The sequence below is a fragment of the Chelonia mydas genome, chromosome 1 (genome assembly GCF_015237465.2).
Source record: "Chelonia mydas isolate rCheMyd1 chromosome 1, rCheMyd1.pri.v2, whole genome shotgun sequence".
Lineage (NCBI taxonomy): Eukaryota > Metazoa > Chordata > Testudines > Cheloniidae > Chelonia > Chelonia mydas.
The window spans coordinates 10,223,966-10,245,238 of NC_057849.1; the positions used below are offsets into that span (position 1 = coordinate 10,223,966).

The 21,273-nt window shown below is 55.8% G+C and overlaps 1 protein-coding gene across 7 annotated transcripts in view; it reads left to right on the forward strand.

Moving 5' to 3' along the window:
- The window catches only part of ARRB1 (arrestin beta 1), a 180,268-nt gene that overhangs the window by 142,233 nt on the left and 16,762 nt on the right, over window positions 1-21,273 (forward strand). For all 7 annotated transcript variants that reach the window (XM_037915118.2, XM_037915177.2, XM_043527281.1 and 4 more), the window contains 7 exons: window positions 7,511-7,570; window positions 9,169-9,236; window positions 11,859-11,994; window positions 12,468-12,552; window positions 17,097-17,169; window positions 18,681-18,818; window positions 19,866-19,949. In XM_037915118.2, coding sequence (XP_037771046.1) covers window positions 7,511-7,570; window positions 9,169-9,236; window positions 11,859-11,994; window positions 12,468-12,552; window positions 17,097-17,169; window positions 18,681-18,818; window positions 19,866-19,949 — 644 coding nt within the window. The remainder of the gene's footprint in view (window positions 1-7,510; window positions 7,571-9,168; window positions 9,237-11,858; window positions 11,995-12,467; window positions 12,553-17,096; window positions 17,170-18,680; window positions 18,819-19,865; window positions 19,950-21,273) is intronic.

Below are 21,273 nucleotides of genomic sequence, written 5' to 3' on the forward strand. Positions count from 1 at the left end.
ACTGAGCGGTTCGGAGGGCGGGAGGGGGATCTGGGCTGGGGCAGGGGGTTGGTGGGGTTGCAGGGGGGTGAGGGCTCTGGCTGGGGGTGTGGGCTCTGGGGTGGGGCTGGGGATGAGGGGTTTGGAGTGCCGGAGGGGGTTCTGGGCTGGGATCGAGGGGTTCGGAGGGCGGGAGGTGGATCAGGGCTGGGGCAGGGGGTTGGGGCGTGCGGAGAGGCTCAGGGGTGCAGGCTCCAGGTGGTGCTTACCTCAAACAGCTCCCAGAAGCAGTGACATGTCCCTTCTTTTGAAGAGCGAGAGGGGGCCATTGGAACGCGTAGGAGCCTGAGCGGGGCCATGCCGCTGCTTCTGGGAGCCGCGTGGTACGGCCCCCGACCCTGCATCCCGGCTGGAGCTCCGGGGCGGGGCAAGCCCCAGACCCCGCTCCCAGGGAGGAGCTCACGGGCTGGCTTAAAGTAGTTTGCCCACCCTTGCATTAAATGCTACAGATTGTAATAGCCGGTGGAATAGGAGAGAAAGCCGTGCTTAGGTACCACAGTGATATAGACTGCGTAAAGGGAAAGGGCTTGTTCTAAGGGTGAATTATTATTTGTATCACCATAGTGCCAAGGAGACTCAGTCATGGATGAGACCCAGCCATGGACCAGCCCCATGGGCGGCGGGCATCGTAGGCAAGGGGAGGCTGTGCCTCCCCAAACAGCCTACCGTGGCCCCGCTCCCAGGCCAGCGTTCCTCCTGCAGCCACTCGGGGCCCCCAGGGCAGCTGGTGCTGGGCCGAGCTGCCTGCCCAGTGCTCTGGGGCTGGCTGCGCGAGCACCGGCTCTGGGGGCCGCCCAGACACCCAGAGCTACAGGGTGGGGGCCACCCGGGGCTGGAGGTGCGGCAGCCACGCCGCCCGGGGGCTGTGGGCACTGTGGTGCACCAGGGCTGCTGGGGCCTCACCCCCGGCCATCCAGCACTAGGGCCAGGGTGCCGCGGTGGGGGTGCGTTGAGCTCCTGTGCGGGAGGGGGAGGTAGAAGGGGGGACAGAAGGGAAGGGGAGGGGAGGGGCCTCCCGCACAAGGGGAGGGGCCGTGGGTTCGCCTCCCCGGGCGGCCGGGTATTGGTTGGCAGGACGAGCTGTGGTCTCTGCCCATCAGCAGCCTGACTGTCCTAGGCCTGCTGGCAAAGCGTGGTGAGGAGGACAGTGAAGTCGTGGTTTAAGATGGCAGGCTGTGCGCAGCCGGCGAGCACATTCGGCTCCACCACGGCAGAGCAGGAAAGCAAAGCAGCAAGATTTCCCATGAGTGAGGCTGCCGCTAAGCTCCCCGGGGTCACCAGATTTGTAAACACTCCCATGCCCTTGTAAAACAACGTTAATTCCTCTGCATCCCACAGATTAAAAATGTGTTTATACATTTGATAACCTCTTGGGTTTGGGATATTTAAAGGGCCGCTCGCTTTAAACTAGATCCTGAATTGAGGGGAGGGAGGGTTTTTTGTTTCTTTTTAAATGTAGGGAGGGTTGCAAAGCCTAATCTGAACAGAAAGTTTTTGATGGTTTCTTCATTTCAGTGAAAATGGTTCCCACCCCACACCCTCCGTTTAAACCTGACAGTTCCCCATCTCATACTCTAGTACCTGAAAACCAATAAGTGAAACTGACTAGAAATTGACTAATAGTCATGAGGATGAGTTAGCTGTGTTACAGTAATGCCCAGAGCCCCAGTAGGAATAACGTCCCCATTGTGCTGGGCACTGTGGGTAACATTTTCAAAAGTGCCCAAGTGATTTAGGAGCCTAAATTCTATTGAAAGTCAACAGGACTTGTGCTCCTTAGTCACATAGGACCCTTAGAAAATGTTACCCTGGATCTATACAAGCCAGTCCCTACTCCAATTGGCTATGGAATTAGTGAGCAAGGATAGGAAGGACAGCCCAGTGGTTAGAGTGCCAGACTTACATTCAAGTCCCTGCTCTGCCACAGACTTCCTGTGTGTACTTGGGCCAGTCCCTTAGCGTCTCTGTGCCTCAGTTTACCATCTGTACAATGGGGACAATGGCCCTGCCCTGCCTCCCAGGGAAGTGAGTGAGGATAAAAACATTAATGATTGTCAGGTGCTCAGACACAAGGGTGGTAGGAGCCCTGTATGTACTGAGCACAGGAGGAGGTTAGGGTGAGGCGGAGTCTCTGTGATTTCAGGACTCTGTATGCTACAGAGAGAAGGCTGCCTCGACCTGGTTGGGGAGGTCAGTTCTTTCAGCTTTTGCCACTGGTAATTTTGTTTCAGTTCAGTCTTAGTCACGCTAATTTTCTAGTCCCATTAAATTGTATCTAGAGAAGTGGGTTTGTCGTCGGGCTCGTGGGAGAAGCTGCGGGAAGCACGTTTCACAGCATCTCATCAGGGATGGCTCAGCTTCATTCTTATCCGAGGGACTTGTAATCAGCAGCCGCAAAGGAGGACTCCTCGGACGCATCCGCGTCCCTGAGAAACCTGGGAGAAGTGATGCATCGCGGAAGGGGGTGGCATGCGGGAATGTAGACAGGCGACAGGCTGGGGACCGAGAGGTGGCCCAGAACGCGACACAGACCATGACCTGAAAAGACGCGGGGAGTGGACTGAGCGGTGGCAGGGAATGATGTGGCACGACAGGACGTGCCAACGGGACATAAAACGACGAGGTAGAAATGAGCTGGAACCGAGCAGAGGGGGGTAAGTTCCAACCAACCAGGAGCCACCCTTCTCCTTTCTGTCCCTCACCCACTTACTGGCATCTCAGCAGCTCCCTGCAGGACCGTTCCCTGCACCCACTAAAGGCTGGCCGTGTGAAGAGAGACACAAGATAACTATTTATATTATGCTAGCACCTGGAGGCCCAATCAAGCCCTCACTGTGCTGGGTGCTGTACTCACACACACACACACACACACACACACACACACACACACACACACACACACACACACACACACACACAGACTGCAGATGACACAAAGCTGGGAGGTATTGCCAATACAGAGAGGGGCCGGGATATCCTACAGGAGGATCTGGATGACCTTGTAAACTGGAGTAATAGTAATAGGATGAAATTTAATAGTGAGAAGTGTAAGGTCATGCATGTAGGGATTAATAACAAGAATTTTAGTTATAAGCTGGGGACGCATCAGTTGGAAGTAACAGAGGAGGAGAAAGACCTCGGAGTATTGGTTGACCACAGGATGACTATGAGCTGCCAATGTGATATGGCCGTGAGAAAAGCTAATGCGGTCTTGGGATGCGTCAGGCGAGGTATTTCCAGTAGAGATAAGGAGGTGTTAGTACCGTTATACAAGGCACTGGTGAGACCTCATCTGGAACCCTCATCATACTGTGTGCAGTTCTGGTGTCCCATGTTTAAGAAGGATGAATTCAAACTGGAACAGGTACAGAGAAGGGCTACTAGGATGATCCGAGGAATGGAAAACCTGTCTTATGAAAGGAGACTCAAGGAGCTTGGCTTGTTTAGCCTAACCAAAAGAAGGTTGAGGGGAGATCTGATTGCGCTCTATAAATATATCAGAGGGATAAATACCAGGGAGGGAGAGGAATTATTTAAGCTCAGTACCAATGTGGACACAAGAACAAATGGATATAAACTGGCCATCAGGAAGTTTAGACTTGAAATTAGATGAAGGTTTCTAACTATCAGAGGAGTGAAGTTCTGGAACAGCCTTCCAAGGGGAGCAGTGGGGGCAAAAGACCTATCTGGCTTCAAGATTAAACTCGATAAGTTTATAGAGGAGAAGGTATGATGGGATAACATGATTTTGGCAATTAATTGATCTTTGACTATGAGTGGTAAATAGGCCCAATGGCCTGTGATGGGATGTTAGATGGGGTGGGATCTGAGTTACTACAGAGAATTCTTTCCTAGGTATCTGGCTGGTGAATCTTGCCCACATGCTCAGGGTTCAGCTGATCACCATATTTGGGGTCGGGAAGGAATTTTCCTCCAGGGCAGATTGGCAGAGGCCCTGGGGGGTTTCGCCTTCCTCTGCGGCGTGGGGCACGGGTCACTTGCAGGAGGATTCTCTGCACCTTGAAGTCTTTAAACCACGATTTGAGGACTTCAATAGCTCAGACATAGGTAAGAGGTTTATCGCAGGAGTGGCTGGGTGAGATTCTGTGGCCTGCATTGTGCAGAAGGTCAGACTGGATGATCATAATGGTCCCTTCTGACCTTAAAGTCTATGAGTCTATGAGACTGATTGGAAGCTCTCTGGGGCAGAGACGTTCTGTGTTTGTGCAGTGCCTGGCACAACGGAGTCCTGGCCCGTTGACTAGCCCCCAAGGTGCATGCGGACTACAAACAATAATAAGACCAGAGAGTAGAGCTGACAACAGAAAGACGGGGGAGTGCCAGGGAACAGAGACAGTTATGCTCAGTGTCATAATCAGGCACAGCACGCCAGCTGAATGGCTGCTGGTTGAGAGTTTTGTAGGAATGGCGGCGGAGGTGAGATTTGAAGGAGGACGTTGTGGTGACTTCCCCTTGGATACTGAAATCAGGTGGAAAGGGAAGACTAGCACCTGCAGGCTCTCGGGAAGGGCTGACGATCCAGCCGCCGCCGTCTCCTCCGGAGCTAGTGCTGCCTCTCAGCAGCAAACCTTTGAGCGGGGATGGTTTGCAGCGCGGTGCACGGGTCTGACAGCCGGGCCCTGGGGCTCTGGCGAAGTAGCTTTGTTGTGACGGTCGGTGCGGCCGCTCGCTCTGTGCCGTGTGGGCGCTGGACTGGCATGGGAGACAGGACTCCAGGGTTCTGCTCCTGGCTCTCACACCGATATCCTGGGTGACCTTGAGAGACAGAATTTCAAAAGTGGCCTTTATGTTGGGGTGTCTCTGGTTGCCCCAGGCCTGATTTACGCTCACCTAAGCAGGCGAGGGGTAGATCAGTACTTGGAGGGCAGGCCTGTGAGGAACATGCAGGGTGGTGCTGGTGAGTCAGTAGGGGGTGCTCTTCCCTCTGAGTCACGGCAGGACCAATGCCCTAGTGTGGCACTAGGGGGCGCTGTGCTTCGGACGTCCTATCAGATGAGCCCAGGGCACTGAGGTCTTGCTATTCCTGATCATTAAATATCACATGGCATGTTTGGTAAGAGATTCGGATCCAACACCCTGGATAACGTCTACTCAGGTAATTCTGTTCTGCCTGTCTACATTTCCCCCTCTCCCATCTGTGCTTTCAGCGTTCTTCACCCAGCTGTCATGCGTGTGCTGTGTTCCCCCTCCGAGGTGGCTGGATTTCAGCGGTGGGTGAGGTTCTCTCCCAGGGGTCTGGCTAGTGGGACTTGCTCACATGCTCAAGGTCTAACTAATCCCTATATTTGGGGTCAGAAAAGAATTCCCCCCCAGGTCAGACGGGCAGAGACCCTGAGGGGTTTTTGCCTTCCTCTGCAGCCTGGGGCAGGGGTCACTTGCAGGGTTAAACTAGTGGAAATGGTGGAGTCTCTGGAGCTCGAAGTCTGCAGCCCATGATTTGAGGACGCCAGTAACTCAGCCAGAGGTTGTGGGTCTACTACAGGAGCGGGTGGGATCTGGCCTGTTATTGTTAAATTGTGGATAATTGTGCCCTCTAGTGGCTGACCCGTGGAGCTGCTTCTGTAGGTCACAGTGCCTTGTCCGCTCATCTCAGCTGGAGCAAGGATCCGCTCCTCCCCTGGATCCGCTTTCCACCCCATCGCAAACGGAGAGGGGCCTGCCGTGCCGGCGTCTGTCGCCCTTCGGCTGGCATTGCCCAGCACGCTCGTTACATGGGCCATGCAGTTTAACTGCTGTTGCCGTGATGCCGTTTCATTAGCTGCCCCTAGGGGTGAGGGAGAGCTGGGCTTGGGGGACTTGAGGCTGTGGCCCCAGGGTCTCCAGCTCACGCAGAATGTTCACCGTGATGCTTCCCAGGGTCACTGCCACCGGCCGTTAGCATGAGGAAGCCTGTCTGTGCCTGTCAGGGGTCAGCTCCTCAGCCCCACGGGCCATGGGCAACTCAATCCCTCCCCTCTAGGCCTACGCAGGGACAGGTGCACCCCAACCCTCCGAGTCCTTCGAGCACCCCCTGGAGCATCAAGCCCCTGGTATGCTGATTCCAAAGAAGCAGGACACCCCCGCTTACCAGTTCCTCCTCAGGTCCCTGCTCTGCTAACACCCAGCTCTTAGATAAGTTTACAGTGAAAACAAGGAAACACTTATTTACCAGTATAGAGACCCAAGTAACCACCAGTAGGAGTATTGGAAGCCCATCTTTACATCTACAATCAAATCATAACACTCCTCCTAGAGCCTAGTCTTACTTAACTACTGCTCGCCGGAGGTCCTTCCAGCCTTTCACAGCTCTTCAGCTGTCATCTCCCATTCATGAGACAAGCCCATGCTGCCCGCTTGCCTCCTCAATGAAAGATTCAGGGCATGTCTCTGCATTCCCATAGATACTCCAGCAATCTGATGTCTTTACTCCTGAGCAGGATCCCCTCCTGCTGGTTGTTCTCCATGTAAATGCCCCCTCTTGAAGATTTCACAGTCTGTTCACGAGCGCTTGGCGCAGTATGCAAACAGGTGTCCGTCGTGAGACGTGCAATGCCCAATACACTTGTGACCACACAGGGAGGGAAGCGTCTGTTACTTCCTGGTTTCCTGCCTTACGAACAGAATTTTCACTGGAGACACACAACTTCTAAATACACACGTTTCACAGTGATTACCGTGACTCATGGCAACGTCACAAGCCACCTTTTAGTGAATTATACTGCATCTATCTGACCCAGGGGACCCTGTCAAACTCTTTGCACCCCCTGAGCCTTTGTTAGCTGGCACCAAGAGGTCTCTGGGTCACCGTCCCTGCAAGCTGTGGGCTCGCCCATCACCCCTGGCTTAGCCACAGAGCCGTTTGCACACTGAGGTGCAGTGAGAACCTGTGCAAGTCACTGGGGATAGCAGCAGGGCAGAAAGCAGCCCACTGGTATGTGTGTGGGGCTGCTCTGCAGAGGGCAGGGAAAGGAAACACTCGGGAGATGCCAGGGCTCTCTAAGGAGCCGTCTGACCCCAGCTTGCTGGGCCGGCTACAGCAACCCTCAGTAGCCGGGACATGGATGCAGGCCAGGTTGTCTCTTGCTTTCGACTCCAGTACTCCAAGGGGCTGAGCATCTCCTGGGAGATGCCAAGCACCTGCCCTCGGCTGGAGACGGGAGCGCACAACATCCTGCAGGAGGCCTCAGCACCTCCCAGGATTGGGCCACTCAGCATGGGGGCCAAATTCCCCCCTGGTGTAACTCACCCTTCGTGCCCCCAAATTCAACCCTGCTCCAACCTGGGACACTGAGACGCCCTGGAAGTGCAGATTCAAGTCCCCAGGAGGCCGGCTGAGCCCTTCATCCTTCCAAGGTAGATCACTAGAGTCCCAGGCTGCGGTATAGCGAGTGTGTGTAGCAGGCAGGTACTTGGTCTCTTCCGTGGGCTACCCCTGGTTACAATCCAATCCTGCCCTTGTTTTCTGTTTCAGATCCCTCCCAACCTGCCATGTTCCGTCACGCTGCAGCCTGGACCGGAGGACACGGGGAAGGTAACTTGGTTTGTGTCCTCTCTGTCAGTCAGTAGCTCCCAGCTTCTCCCCGTCTCCGCAGAGACATTGCGATAGCTAAGCCGGACTCCTCCGATCCCGGGGGTCTCTCCAGAAGGCCTGGGCTGGCTCAGACGTTCTAAGTGCCCCAGCAGTGGGCGGCAGCGTCTCGGAGCGATGGCGCTGTCTCGCGCCACTCGGAGCTCTTCAGGTGTCTCAGGAGCATGGAGCGAATTCCATCTAGCTTCCAGGGGATAATGAGGTGGCCTTAAAGAGGTGGCTCTCTTCTGAAAAGGGGCTGTAAGCCAACGGCAAAGGGGGGACTCCTTATTTATTGTGTCTCAGTCCTCTCCAGACCAGCTTCAAACAAAAAGATTTCTGCGAAGGGACTCTCAGTACTGGGACTATCATCCTGGCCCAGCTGCGCTGGTGGAACAATGTTGAAGTCGCTACGTAGTACAGAGATCCCAGTGCTGCCATCCCTGCCAGCTCCCCCGGGATCTGAGAGTCAAGCTGGGTTCCTCCCTTCTTATGCTTCATAACCAAATAAATGGTCCACAGGCCAAAAGACACCCTTAATTACCCCACATGAGCCCATTGCTTTCCATGGACTTGCAGAATGGCCCTGTAAATGGAGGACTGTGAACAATTCCGTTAACGCCCCAAAAGAAACAGACTCCAGCTTCCTCTCCCAGAGCCCTGCTTGGGCTGCAAGGCTAAAGGGGGCCCAGACTTGTTGTGGCCACTAAAGCCAGCAGCTCTGACATGCACAACAGGTGGATCTGCTGAGCAAGGAGGGTCAATTGCGACAAGAACAGCCCCTGGCAACCCGAGGTTGTCCGGTCTCTGCATGCATATTAATGAGCCCACAGTAATAAACTCCATTTCACTTAGCACGGTAGCGTTCGCCCCATTGTCTGTACCCCAGTTTTCACCTTCCACCAGCCTGATTTTCAGGTGCTTCTTGTCTGGCACCCTCCATGGCAGGTGGCAAAGAGTGGCAGGAATTCTTCTACCCCGGGGGAAAGTCGAGTTTTCTCCACTCGCTCACCATTGCAAACCAGCGATGGGGATTCTGCTCCAATTCCCCCACATTCCTCCCTCCCGAAAAATGACCCTTTACACTGAGACCAGAGCCTGAACATGTCAGCCCAGAAGATGAGCTTTGTGGAAGGGTAGGAGCATGTGGAAACAGGAATTGGTTACTTGATCTTAGCGATTGCTATGAGACCACAGCTCAGATGGAGACGTTATAATACCTAGGATTCATAAGCGGGCTAACCGCTTGGAACTTCATGATAATACTCAGGCTAGAACTCAGATCCTTCTGTTTGAAAGGCCCAGACCCCTGCCACATGAGCTAAAGGAGAATCTCCACTGGCAGTATGGGGGCTATGATACAGTTGAGTATTTCTGAGGCCTTCAAATAGAGGATAGGGGTGCATGCAACTGGTCCAGGAGCGCAGAGTGGCACACACACATGCTCCAGCTGGCACCTTACCGCGTACAGACATGTCAAAGCCGTGAGACCCCGCTGGGGAGATAAGGAAGGGCCAGGAATGATTTCCCAGCTTCCTACCCCACTTTGTTCTGCTCTGTAGGCCTGTGGCGTTGACTACGAGGTGAAAGCTTTCTGTGCGGAGAACCTGGAGGAGAAAATCCACAAGAGGTAAACGGAGCCGATGTTTGTATTGACACCACCCGGCGGCACTGGGGAGAGGACGCAGAGCCAGGGGACGGAGCGGTTCAGCCAGCTGAGAACAGGCCCCAGAAATCAGCTCTTGGGGAGGTCGGTGCTGCGGCCCTGACGGAGCCGAGGGGGCTGACACCACGGGCTGCAGATGGAGCAGAGCTGTTGCCGGCGGTGTCCCCCAGCTGGGGCGAGGAGCGAAGTTCCCACCCAAGCCTGGCCTGCTCCTCCCGGAGCCAGGGTCTGGATCCCAACCGCCCGCATGGCAGCATGGGCCCCAGCTGCGTTCGTTCGCCATGCCAGCCCCTGGCCTGTAACGCTGGGGCGGTTGGTTCCCATTCGTCCGCAGTGCATCGCGACGCTCGCGGGTGGGCAGGGACTGGGAACGTTCACCCCCTCCGCTGAACGGCTGTGGGAGGCTAACTCCATCATCCCCTCGAGCATCTCCTGTCCCCCACCCAGCAATGGGCAGCCGCAGTGCGCTTTAACCGTAGCTTCTGCAGAAGCTCCTCAGCCCGCAGGGAGCACAGAGGGTCTCTGGGTGTGCCCTGCTCTGGGGTAGCATCTAGCCCCTCCGAGGTCTCCTGGAGGGGCATGCTGCATGCAGGTGGGGGCAGGGCCCTGCATTAACCCCTCGCAGCCCTTGTTGGATCGCCCAGTGGATCGCTAGCCCGGAGATTACTCCCACTGACAGTCAGGGAGCACAGCGCTTGGGGCCAGGTGGGGATGGTTCCTGGATCCTCGTGGAAGTGCTAGTCAGAGAGCTCCTGTTAGGGGTATGGTGGGGATGGAGCAGATGCACTGAGGGAGAACAGCAAGTGAGTTTCAGCACCGGCATCCCACCGAGCGGCACGGAAGCTGTTCCCACCTCGGAAACATGACTGGCTTCACAGGCTCCCCCGCGCCCCGCGTCAGAGAGTCATTAAGCTCAGGTAGTACCTGCCCAGGCCTCCCTCTCCAGAGGTTCTAGGCTCTGGTCCCCACTTGTGGCATGGTGTGTCTGTTACGCTGCCAGACAGATCAGTTTTATCCTCCTTGTTATATAGATGGGGAAACTCAGGTACCCGGGAGGGGGGTGGGTTGGCACATGTGTCAGTAATAGTGGGTGCCAACCCCACTGTAGTGCATAGGAATTGGGTAGTATTTAAATACTTTGAGCACCCTCTAGTGGGCCTCACTATTGCAGAAGCCACCAGAGCCAATGGGGATGTAGCTAGCTTTGGGTGATTGTACGTTCATTAACAGGCTGATCTGAAAGCTTGCTGTGTCCCTATGGTTTCCTCGTGCTCGTAATTAGGCTTGGCAGAATTCGATTTTTAATTTTTTCCAATTTGGATGGATATTACTGGTGTTTCTTTCCAAGCATTTTTCCCGATTTTGATCTATTTAAATTCTCACAGTTACAGGAAATTCTGGGGGCTCAGACAATAGTTATGTAATGCCAAGAGATGCCGCGATTCCAAAAAGATCACGCTTTAGGCATATTAAAACCCAAATCGTGTCTAAAACTCGAGGGTCTCCAGCAGCCTTTCTCTTTCTTTGCCTAGCTGTAAGTTTTGATTGTTGCCGACTGGAAATCTTTTCGTGTTAGTTTGTGTGTGTCCAGTGAAATTGACAGATAAAAATCGAATCCTTCCAAGCCAGCTGCTAATGTGTGAAAAGCAAAGACACAGGCCCCTTCCCCTCCCATCCCACTCTCGGTGAGGTTGGGTCAAGGTTAGCTGCTGTGACAGGTCCCAGGGCAGTCTGGGTGAACTGACCCTCGCTCGAGCCAACCCAGCTCAGTGGCTCATGGCTCCTAGGGGCTTCCAGCAGCCTGCTGCTCTCAGGGAACAGCGGAGAAGCACCCCCCTTTCCAAGGTGCCTGACAGCGGGAAGGAAACGGGGCGTTCTCTGACTCCACACGGGCTTGGCCCTGGGTGAGAAAGCCAGGTGCACCATCTGGTGGCCAAAGGCGGAGCGACTTGCACATAGACCTCGGAGGCCCTCCTGAGGTACCGTTTCCTGCACCGGGGGAGATGCCGCTGGCCCTTTTCGATGGGACCGTCTTGGTGTTTCTGGGCGTGTTGCGACAGGGAACCTCGTATTTCATTCGCCCCGAGCAAGGTCCTGACGTGCTGTGACCTGAGACAAGCCAAAAGACTGAGTGGCCTAGTGGTTAGAGCTGGAGTGTGGGTGCCAGGATGCCTGGGTTCTGTCCTTAGCACTGCCTCTAAAAAGTCACTTTACCTCTCTCCCTGCAGCTGGATAAAGGCGGGATCCATGGAGCCAGCCTGGGCTGGGAAGGGGCTCGTGGGGCCCTGAGGCACTGCCAGGAAAGAGGGGAGGGGGAGAGGGAGATGGCGGGGGGCCCCTTTGATTTCTTGGTGCAATGGCAGGACTGGATCAGGCCCCTTGTCATTCTAATCCCACCCCTGGCTCTGGGTCTCAGTCCCGCCCTCAGGAAGAGGTGGTTAAAATGCTCCCCCCTCCCCCCCCCAGAGGGGGGATGGCAGGGTTAATTGGTCTATCCGAGTTTGGGGTGCCAGGGAAGCCTGCTGGCACCCCGGGGCAGATCCCCGCAGGCTCGGGCTCAGCCTCTGCCTCCGTACGTCCCCGCAGAAACTCCGTGCGCCTGGTGATCCGCAAAGTGCAGTACGCGCCGGAGAGACCGGGCCCGCAGCCCATGGCGGAGACCACCAGGCAGTTCCTGATGTCCGACAAGCCGCTGCATCTGGAGGCGTCCCTGGACAAGGAGGTACGACACCCCCCCTGCTTCTCCCTGGGGCTGCTGTGTCGCTCGGCCGCGTGGGGCCCTCACGCCGGTGCCTAACGGCTGCCCTGAGCCCTCAGAGCGAGGAGCAGGTCCCAAGGGAAATACGGGGGAAATGTCCTGGTGCCCAAATTCACAGCAGGTGCAAATGGGTTCCACGCCATGGGAGGCCTCACGCCCCCCCCCCCCCCCCACATTTAACTCAGCGCCGAGTGCAGCCCTGGGATGGGGGCCTGGTGAACCGACACTGCAAAGGGTTGGCAGAGACCCCGGCTGTTTGAGCCCCGCACAGCTCTCGCTGGGGGGAGACCTTCTGTGGGTTGTTGTTAATAAACATTGGTATGAGGGTAGCCCCCCCAAGCCACCCCCTGATTGAGGGGGTGCCCTGACCTGCACAGCCAGGAAGCCCCCTCCCACCTGCCTGCTGCTGACACAGGCCGGGGCCCTTGTTCCTGCAGATTTACTATCATGGCGAGCCAATCAACGTCAACGTCCACGTGACAAACAACACAAACAAGACGGTGAAGAAGATTAAAATCTCAGGTAAAGGGGGCGCCCGCGTTCCCTGGATCGATCACGCAGAATGGCAGGAGGGGACTGTCACAAGCTGTCGCAGCTGGGCCAACCCTTCCATTGGGGTCCCTGTAAACCCTCTCCCCAGCCTTCCCTGACCCCAGCAGCTGCCCTGACTCTCCCCCACATGCTGAATCCCCTTCCCACGCCCTCAACTGCCTGACTTCCAGCATCGCCTCCCCCATCCAGCCCCTGCTGGAGCCCTTCCTCCATTATCTATCCCAAGACATCTTCTCCCAACCTGCCTCGCCTCCTGGCTGGCTCTTTTCCCGCACCCCCAGAGATCTGCTCCCACCCGACTCCCCTGGCACGCTCTGGGAGCATCCAGCCGTCTGCCTAAGGGCAGAGTCCAGCTGGGTGACCCTCACACGGCTAAGAGCAGTGGTGGGCCAGGGAGCCGAGACCACCTCTATTCCCAGCTGTGCCACAGACTGCCCGGGTGGCCCCGGCTGAGTCACTTCACCCCTCGGAGGCCCAGCTCCCCATCTGCAAAGCAGGGTGCACAGTGCTTTCCCGACCTCGCTGGAGAACTGCCAGGGCAAACTGGACCCTTGTGAGAGACTTGGGTACCGTGCTGAGGGGGGCCAGATCAGCCCCCAAATAGCGTTCTCCCCAGAACAGGCACAGTGGGGGCACTGGCAGGACCAATGCCCCTGACTTGCCCCAGGCCTCAGCCCTGACTCCAAGGGACCACCTCTCCTGATACGTGGAGCACTTCAGTCCCCAGGGCTGCCGCCCCAGCCCCTTCCACCAGCGCTGCATTCGCAGAGCACGGGAAAGGACGTTCCTCCCACTCCAGGGACCAGCTGGGCCATACGGTGCTGACCGAGGCGTTTTCCCAGGGGGCCCTTGAGCCAGGCGGTTACAGAAAGATGCAGCCGCAGGCTCGCGAGGAAAGGGGGGCTGGAAAGGTGAGATCGGAGAACGGGAGATGAGCCCATCACTCTGCTCAGCCACGGAGGAGGGGTGCGTAGGGGAAGGACACCTGAGATCTGTGGCTGATGAGCGAGGTCAGGGTGCTTAGTGTTCCCACGTGACGGTAAATGGGGAGGAATGGCCAGCACCAGCGAGGACTGAGGAGTAACACCCAGGGCATGGCCACACTGCGATAAAAACCCCCATGGCCCTGAGTCTCAGCGCCCGGATCAGCGGGCTGGGGCTGGGGGGGGCTGTAAAATCGCAGCGGAGATGCTTGGACTGGAGCCCAGGCTCTGAGACCCTCCCCCCCCCCCCCCCCCGTGGCGTCTCAGAGCCTAGGCGCCAGCCCGAGCCCGAACGTCTCCACTGCAGTTTTGCCGCCCGAGCCCCACGAGCCTGAGTCAAGTGACCCGGGCCAGCCGTGGGACTTTTGTTTCAGTGCAGACGTACCCACAGGCACAGGCACCGGCCGCGTGGCTGCTCCGGGGCTGAAGCACCCACAGAAAACAATAGTGGGTGCTCAGCACCCACCGGCAGCCCCCCGGATCAGCTCCTCCCGCTCCCTCCCAGCGCCTCCCACCCACCGGCAGCCCCATGGATCAGCTCCTCCCGCTCCCTCCCAGCGCCTCCCGCCCACCGGCAGCTCCGCGGATCAGCTCCTCCCGCTCCCTCCCAGCGCCTCCCGCCCACCGGCAGCTCCGCGGATCAGCTCCTCCCGCTCCCTCCCAGCGCCTCCCGCCCACCGGCAGCCCCGCGGATCAGCTCCTCCCGCTCCCTCCCAGCGCCTCCCGCCCACCGGCAGCCCCATGGATCAGCTCCTCCCGCTCCCTCCCAGCGCCTCCCGCCCACCGGCAGCCCCCCGGATCAGCTCCTCCCGCTCCCTCCCAGCGCCTCCCGCACACCAGCAGCCCCCCGGATCAGCTCCTCCCGCTCCCTCCCAGCGCCTCCCGCCCACCGGCAGCCCCCCGGATCAGCTCCTCCCCCTCCCTCCCAGCGCCTCCCGCCCACCGGCAGCCCCCCGGATCAGCTCCTCCCGCTCCCTCCCAGCGCCTCCCGCCCACCGGCAGCCCCGCGGATCAGCTCCTCCCGCTCCCTCCCAGCGCCTCCCGCCCACCGGCAGCCCCGCGGATCAGCTCCTCCCCCTCCCTCCCAGCGCCTCCCGCCCACCGGCAGCCCCGCGGATCAGCTCCTCCCGCTCCCTCCCAGCGCCTCCCGCCCACCGGCAGCCCACGGATCAGCTCCTCCCCCTCCCTCCCAGCGCCTCCCGCCCACCGGCAGCCCCCCGGATCAGCTCCTCCCCCTCCCTCCCAGCGCCTCCCGCCCACCGGCAGCCCCGCGGATCAACTCCTCCCGCTCCCTCCCAGCGCCTCCCGCCCACCGGCAGCCCCGCGGATCAGCTCCTCCCGCTCCCTCCCAGCGCCTCCCACCCACCGGCAGCCCCATGGATCAGCTCCTCCCCCTCCCTCCCAGCGCCTCCCGCCCACCGGCAGCCCCGCGGATCAGCTCCTCCCGCTCCCTCCCAGCGCCTCCCGCCCACCGGCAGCCCCCCGGATCAGCTCCTCCCCCTCCCTCCCAGCACCTCCCGCCCACCGGCAGCCCCGCGGATCAACTCCTCCCGCTCCCTCCCAGCGCCTCCCGCCCACCGGCAGCCCCCCGGATCAGCTCCTCCCCCTCCCTCCCAGCGCCTCCCGCCCACCGGCAGCCCCGCGGATCAGCTCCTCCCCCTCCCTCCTAGCGCCGGATCAGCTGTTCCGCGGTGTGCAGGAGGTGCTGGGAGGGAGGGGGAGGGGGTGGAACGGGGCGGGGCAGGGGTGGGAAGAGGCGGGGCAATGCTGGAGCAACAAGAATTAATGCGATCCTTGTATGTGTAAACCTACACGTGAGTAGGGAGGCGATTTTACCTCTCTGTACAGCGTTAGTGAGACCAGGACATTTTGAAAAACTGGAGAGGGTGCAGAGCCACGACGTGATCCGAGGGCTGGACAAAATGCTTTAGCTGAGACTCCGAGAGCTCCGTTTGTTGGGTGTCTCAAAAAGAAGGTTGCGAGATGACTTGATGACCGGGTATAAGAACTTCAATGGGGAGAAAATAATTGGTGCTAATAGGCTCTTTGATCGAGCTCAGGGGCTCTCAAACTGTGGGTCGCAACCCCCTGAGGTTATTAGGTGGGGGTCGCGAGTACATGCACGAAACAGAGCAACTGCTATAAAACGTATCATTTAAATCTAGCTTTTTAGAAAATTACACACATCTTTCCCTCGCAACGTAGTGCATTTCCTGCCAAAAGTCTTGTAAACGTCTCATGCAGTGATCATTGTTCCTCAACAATATATATATATATATATATATATTTGTGTGTGAGTGTGTGTATTATCACCACGGTAAGGAACTTGGACTCTGAGGATTGCAGTATTGTGTTGTGCAGGTTTGTGGTCTTAAGACTAAAAAGGTGAGCCTGAGGCAACACGAGAGGGCCGATATTAACAAACATACAAAGATGACTTTTCACAGCAGACCCGCTAGCTAGCCAGTCTGCTGTGAAAAGTCATTTTTGTATATTTGTTAATATCACTTTCTGCAGCCTCCCAGCTAGCTAGCAAGTCTGCTGTGAAAAGTGATATTAACAAACATACAAAGATCACTTTTCACAGCAGACTTCACGCCCCGTTGCCCCCCTTACTCCTGCACTGCTGCTGCCCAGCTCTAAAGGCAGCACAGAAGAAAGGGGGGCAATCGGGCGCGAAGTCTGCTGTGAAAAGTGATCTTGACACAGTTTCTTCACGTGTCTCTCCCCCCCACAGTATTAAACAGTAACTATTTAAAAAAATAACTTTTCTGCTTACAACGATCATTAGATGAAAATGTGTTTTAGTCATACTTCCAAAGCGGTGAGAAAGGGTCAATTCTTTTTAAACAATAGGATTATAAATTTAGCATTTAAAATAATGTTAATTATAAAAACTGTTGTTTTTAATTTATAAGGGGGGGTCACCCATACAAAGAGTTTGAGAGCCACTGATCTAGCTGATGAAGGCAGACCAAGAACCAATGGCTGGAGGCTGAATCCAGATGCATTCAAATTAGAAATAAGATTCAAATGTTTACTCCCAAGGGATTCTCCGTCTCTTGATGTCTTCGGATCCAGACTGGCTGCCTTTCTGGAAGACGTGCCTTTGCCAAACACAAGTTTAACTTTGCTCAAACACAAGTTAACGGGCTCAGTAGGGAGGTAACTGGGTAAAATGTAATGGCGTGTGATAGACAGGAGGGCAGACGAGATGATCTAAAAGTACCTTCTGGCCCTAAACGCTATATAAGATGTTATGGACTAAAGGGCCTGGTGTCTATTCCTGTCCCCATTCTCCCGTATCACTGCTGGGCTGCGTTACCAGGAATAGGGGAAGGGGGTGTTGATCCCTTATGTCTCACTATCCCCAGAAGTGGTGCTGGGACCCTATCGCTTCCCAGCCACCGGTGCCTGGGGTGTCCCTTGCTGCCCAACAACACGGCACAGGCTGGCCGGTGCTCTCACGCCTGCTGCACTGAAGCACACCCTAACCTTGGCCTTCCCTCTCTGTCTGTCTCTCCTCCCCAGTGCGCCAGTACGCGGACATCTGCCTGTTCAACACTGCTCAGTACAAATGCCCCGTTGCTGTGGAAGAGGCAGAGTGAGTACACCCACTCACGTCCTTTGGTGGTATCACGGCCGGGGCTCGTCTCCAGGGATCATGCCACATCTCACCGTGCTGGGGCTCCCCACTGAGCCCAAGGTTAGCAGAGGAGCTCGGATTTTCCTGGCTCTCTTCTGCTTCCTGCAAGCTCGAGGAGCATTAAAGAACCGATCTCCAGGACTATGCAAAACTGGTCTCTTCTGCCCCACAGCCCTGCCCCCCATGTGTGCGTCAGAGTCAGAGCAGCTGACTTTACTTACTTAAATAAGGCTTACGTGATGGGGCGAAGCCCCTCTGGAACCAGGAGGGAAAGAACTCATTGTCTAGAAAAACTGCCAATCAACCAGAGAGACAGGCGGGACTTCTCTTTAGTGTAAAGGGTTCTGGGTCAGGAAGCCCGCTATAAATCCTCTGGCTCTCTCCCAGCCAGAGAGTCAGAGCTGTGGGCCTGTTATGACTGGGTAAGTGGAGTGATGGGATGGGATGGAAAGGGATCTGCTGTTGTTCTTTTGATTTTGGGTTTTGTTTAAAAGGAAATTTTGGTACCGTTTCTTTTCTGCTAACCCCCTCTGAACTTGGTCCCGCTGATTTGCCATGGCTTTCCCGCTGTTCGCTCCTGTCGGCCACGTTCTGAGCCAGGATCTTTATCGTTGCTGGTGTATAAAGACCCCAGCTTGACTTGTAGGGCCCAGGCTGAGTTTGGTGGAGAAATATCTCTTGACTTGTGATCTGGAGTCCTTGAGACAACAAACAGAGGCCCCACGGTGGTATTTTTACAGCGTCCCTTTAAATCGTGCTGGATGCATAGTGGGTGGGTGCATTGCCATGTTCTGACATGGGTCAGAGCTGTGATATTGCACCACCCCGGGGATGTGGCATCGGCATATGATGACTCTTCGTCGCCGTGGAAAGCTGCTAACGTTGTAACACGGCTTCAGTGCTGCCGGGGCACCCTGCTCACAACAAAGTGATTCTGCTCTGCTTGGGGCCGTGGCAGCCTTTGTTCAGACTGGCTTTTGATCACATCTCAAAACTCAGAGTGAGACGCAATCAAAACCACTGAGCTTTATATGGCTCCTGCCTGAACTCTCTCGGTTAGCTGGCAACTTGCTCCGAGTTCCCCCGAGAGATTGGGGGTCGTAGATGAACTTAGGCTTTCGGGCTTTGTCAGGAATCTGCAGCAAACACCGTATCTTGCGACTGTCCTGCGAAGGGTGAGGTGAGCATGTTCAGAGCCCCATGGGTAGTTCTTGCATAAGGATTTCGCTGTGTCACAGAGAGGAGGCCACTTCCCAGCTCCACACCGGGAATCACCGTGACGGTGTCAGGCATTCATATGATCCCCAGTGGGGCTGACCCATCAGGCTTGTATTTGCCGTTGCATTGTGCTTCAGATATTTTCCTTTCTCCTAGAGAGATGGGAGCTCTGGGACCCCATGGGGAGGTGCGGGTGTTGGTTCGGTTCCATACATTACATCAGTTTCATTCACCCACGTTGTTGTCCTCAGTGACGTGGTGGCTCCGAGTTCGACGTTCTGCAAAGTCTACACACTGACCCCTTTTCTCGCCAACAACCGGGAGAAGCGGGGCCTGGCCCTGGACGGGAAGCTTAAACATGAAGACACCAATCTGGCTTCCAGCACATTGTGAGAGCTCCTTCTTCCCTGCCCTGCATATCTGAGTGGTTTGTTTCTCCCAGCAATGCGGATGGGTCACCTAAAGAATGACTGTCGTGAAGAATCCCGGTGCCACTAAACACCAGCCAAGTCCCCAGTCCTGCAGAGCTCTTGGCATAGCCTTAACTCTAAGGCCATGAGTAGCCCTGTTGATGGCAATACCAGTTGGCTTCCGTGGCACAGCCCGTGGGCTTAAACATGTACTCAAGTGCTTTGCTGCATCGGGGCTGGAACCTGAGTGTTGGCACCAGGATCAGATGTCGTAGAAGTGAGACATTTAAAAGGGCCCTGGCCAGGGCCCTGTAGAATACCCTCTGGGGGCAGAACTGTACTGCCTACCTTTCAAGGGATGGCATGGGAGACCTAATGGTAGCTCTTTCTATTGCTAATTTCTGGGATTCTAAAAAGATGCTGGCCAAAACTTTCACACCTGGCTGCTTAAAGGTAGACCCCCCCAAAATGCCACTCTAGGGTCCCACCATGGATTTAGGAGCCTGCGCACCCAGGTTTGAAAACTTCAGCCAAAGTCCTTAGCTAGTCCCTTTGGGTGGGATTCACAAAGGTATTTAGATGCCTAATACCCCTGGCTTTTACTTTCTGTTGATTTTCGTTTGTGTGTATCTCTCTCTCCATCTGTTATCAGAGGAGAGCCTGGGAGAGCCTCTGGGATTTTTAGAGCGATGAGCCCATTTTCACTCCAAAAACGGTTTGGCTGGTTTTCACTTCCCCTATTATTTGCGGGTGAAAAGGGTGTCATTTCCCAAATTTGACATCCCTTCCCCGTTAGTCACTTTTCCCTTTTAAATATGTGAAATTTCAAAATGGCGCCTGATTCCCTGGGGAAACTGCCATTTTGCAAAAGTGTGATGAGGTTCAGGGAGCTGGGAGACGGCCTGGTACTGTGAGTCTGTGTTTGGGGTACTTTGCGGGGAAGGGGAGCTACTATTTTCACCCGGTTCTAACACAAACTCCTGGCAGTCGTGTCCTTACAAATCCCTCATCTGTCCTTGCTTCTAGGCTAAGAGATGGAGCCAATAAGGAGATCCTGGGAATTATTGTCTCGTATAAAGTGAAAGTGAAGCTGGTGGTGTCTCGGGGAGGGTGAGTATCTTCTTCCTTCTGCGGCTAATCACAGCCAAGAAAAATCAAACCAACCTTTCCTCTGCCCCAACCGAAGGCAAAGGCGACTGGATGCAAATTTATCCAGTCACTTAAATCTCTACCCTCATAGGCCACACCCTTCAGCACATGGCCATACCCCATGGCCGCACCCTCCAGCACATGGCCACACCCCATGGCCGCACCCTCCAGCACGTGGCCATGCCCCTAAATTTGAGAAAGAAGCGGCACGGAGCTTTCAAACACTCACAAAGGAAGAAACCTTTGTGGTATTTTTTACGTTGAGGGTTTGTTGAATCTTCTCCTGTCTGGCCCTGAATTGGGATAACGTTCACAGGGCTGGGCTATCGGCTCCCTGCTTTGGCCCAACAGCATGTGTTGGTCAACTCTTTGCATGGCCGCCCAATACATGCTCTGAGTGGTGTGGTCCCCATGGCCACTTCATTTGGACACACTGTAGCCTGCAGTGATGCTTGTGTTGCTCCAGATCTCACTCTCCTGGCTGTGACCTGCTCCGGCTCAAGTGCAGGTGAATTCTGAATGGGTGGCAGTGTTTGCTCTGAGTGACTTTGGTGAGCTTTGGCTCAAAGCCTCAGTGCCTTTCCTCTGCGGATCTCAAAGCGCTTCACAAGCACCGGTTAATTCTCCCAACACTCCTCTGAGCAGCTTGCCCAGGGCCATGCAGTGAATCAGTGGCAGAACCAGATATGGAAGCTAAGAGTCCCGATTCCCCATCAACAAGGCCTATGACCCATAGCACAGATCAAATGGCCTGGCAGTCACCCTAGATTTCGGGGAACTGGGAAGAGCTTGCTCAAGAGAGGGAGTTGGCGCATAACGCTACTAGGCAGCTGCACTGAACTGCCACAGGGCCTGGCTATTTTCGGATAGAATCGGCAACAGATGTTTAACCACTAACTTGTGTTAGCAATAGGTGATGAGCTACAAGGCATGAATATGCTAACCTCTAGGATAAGGGCACCCCAGGATTATACAGGTGAGGAAGTTCATAGAATATCAGGGTTGGAAGGGACCTCAGGGGGTCATCTTGTCCAACCTGCTGGTCAAAGCAGGACCAATCCCCAATTTTTGCCCCAGATCCCTAAATGGCCTCCTCAAGGATTGAACTCACAACCCTGGGTTTAGCAGGCCAATGCTCAAACCACTGAGCTATCCCTCCCCCTGCTAGTGAGAGCTGGACATGGAAGGCTGGGCTTCTCCATGAATATTCATGATAGTGCCCAGGCCTTATAATAGGCTGCGTAGCAGGAGCTAGCTTGGCATATTTGATTCTGTCTCTCCAGTG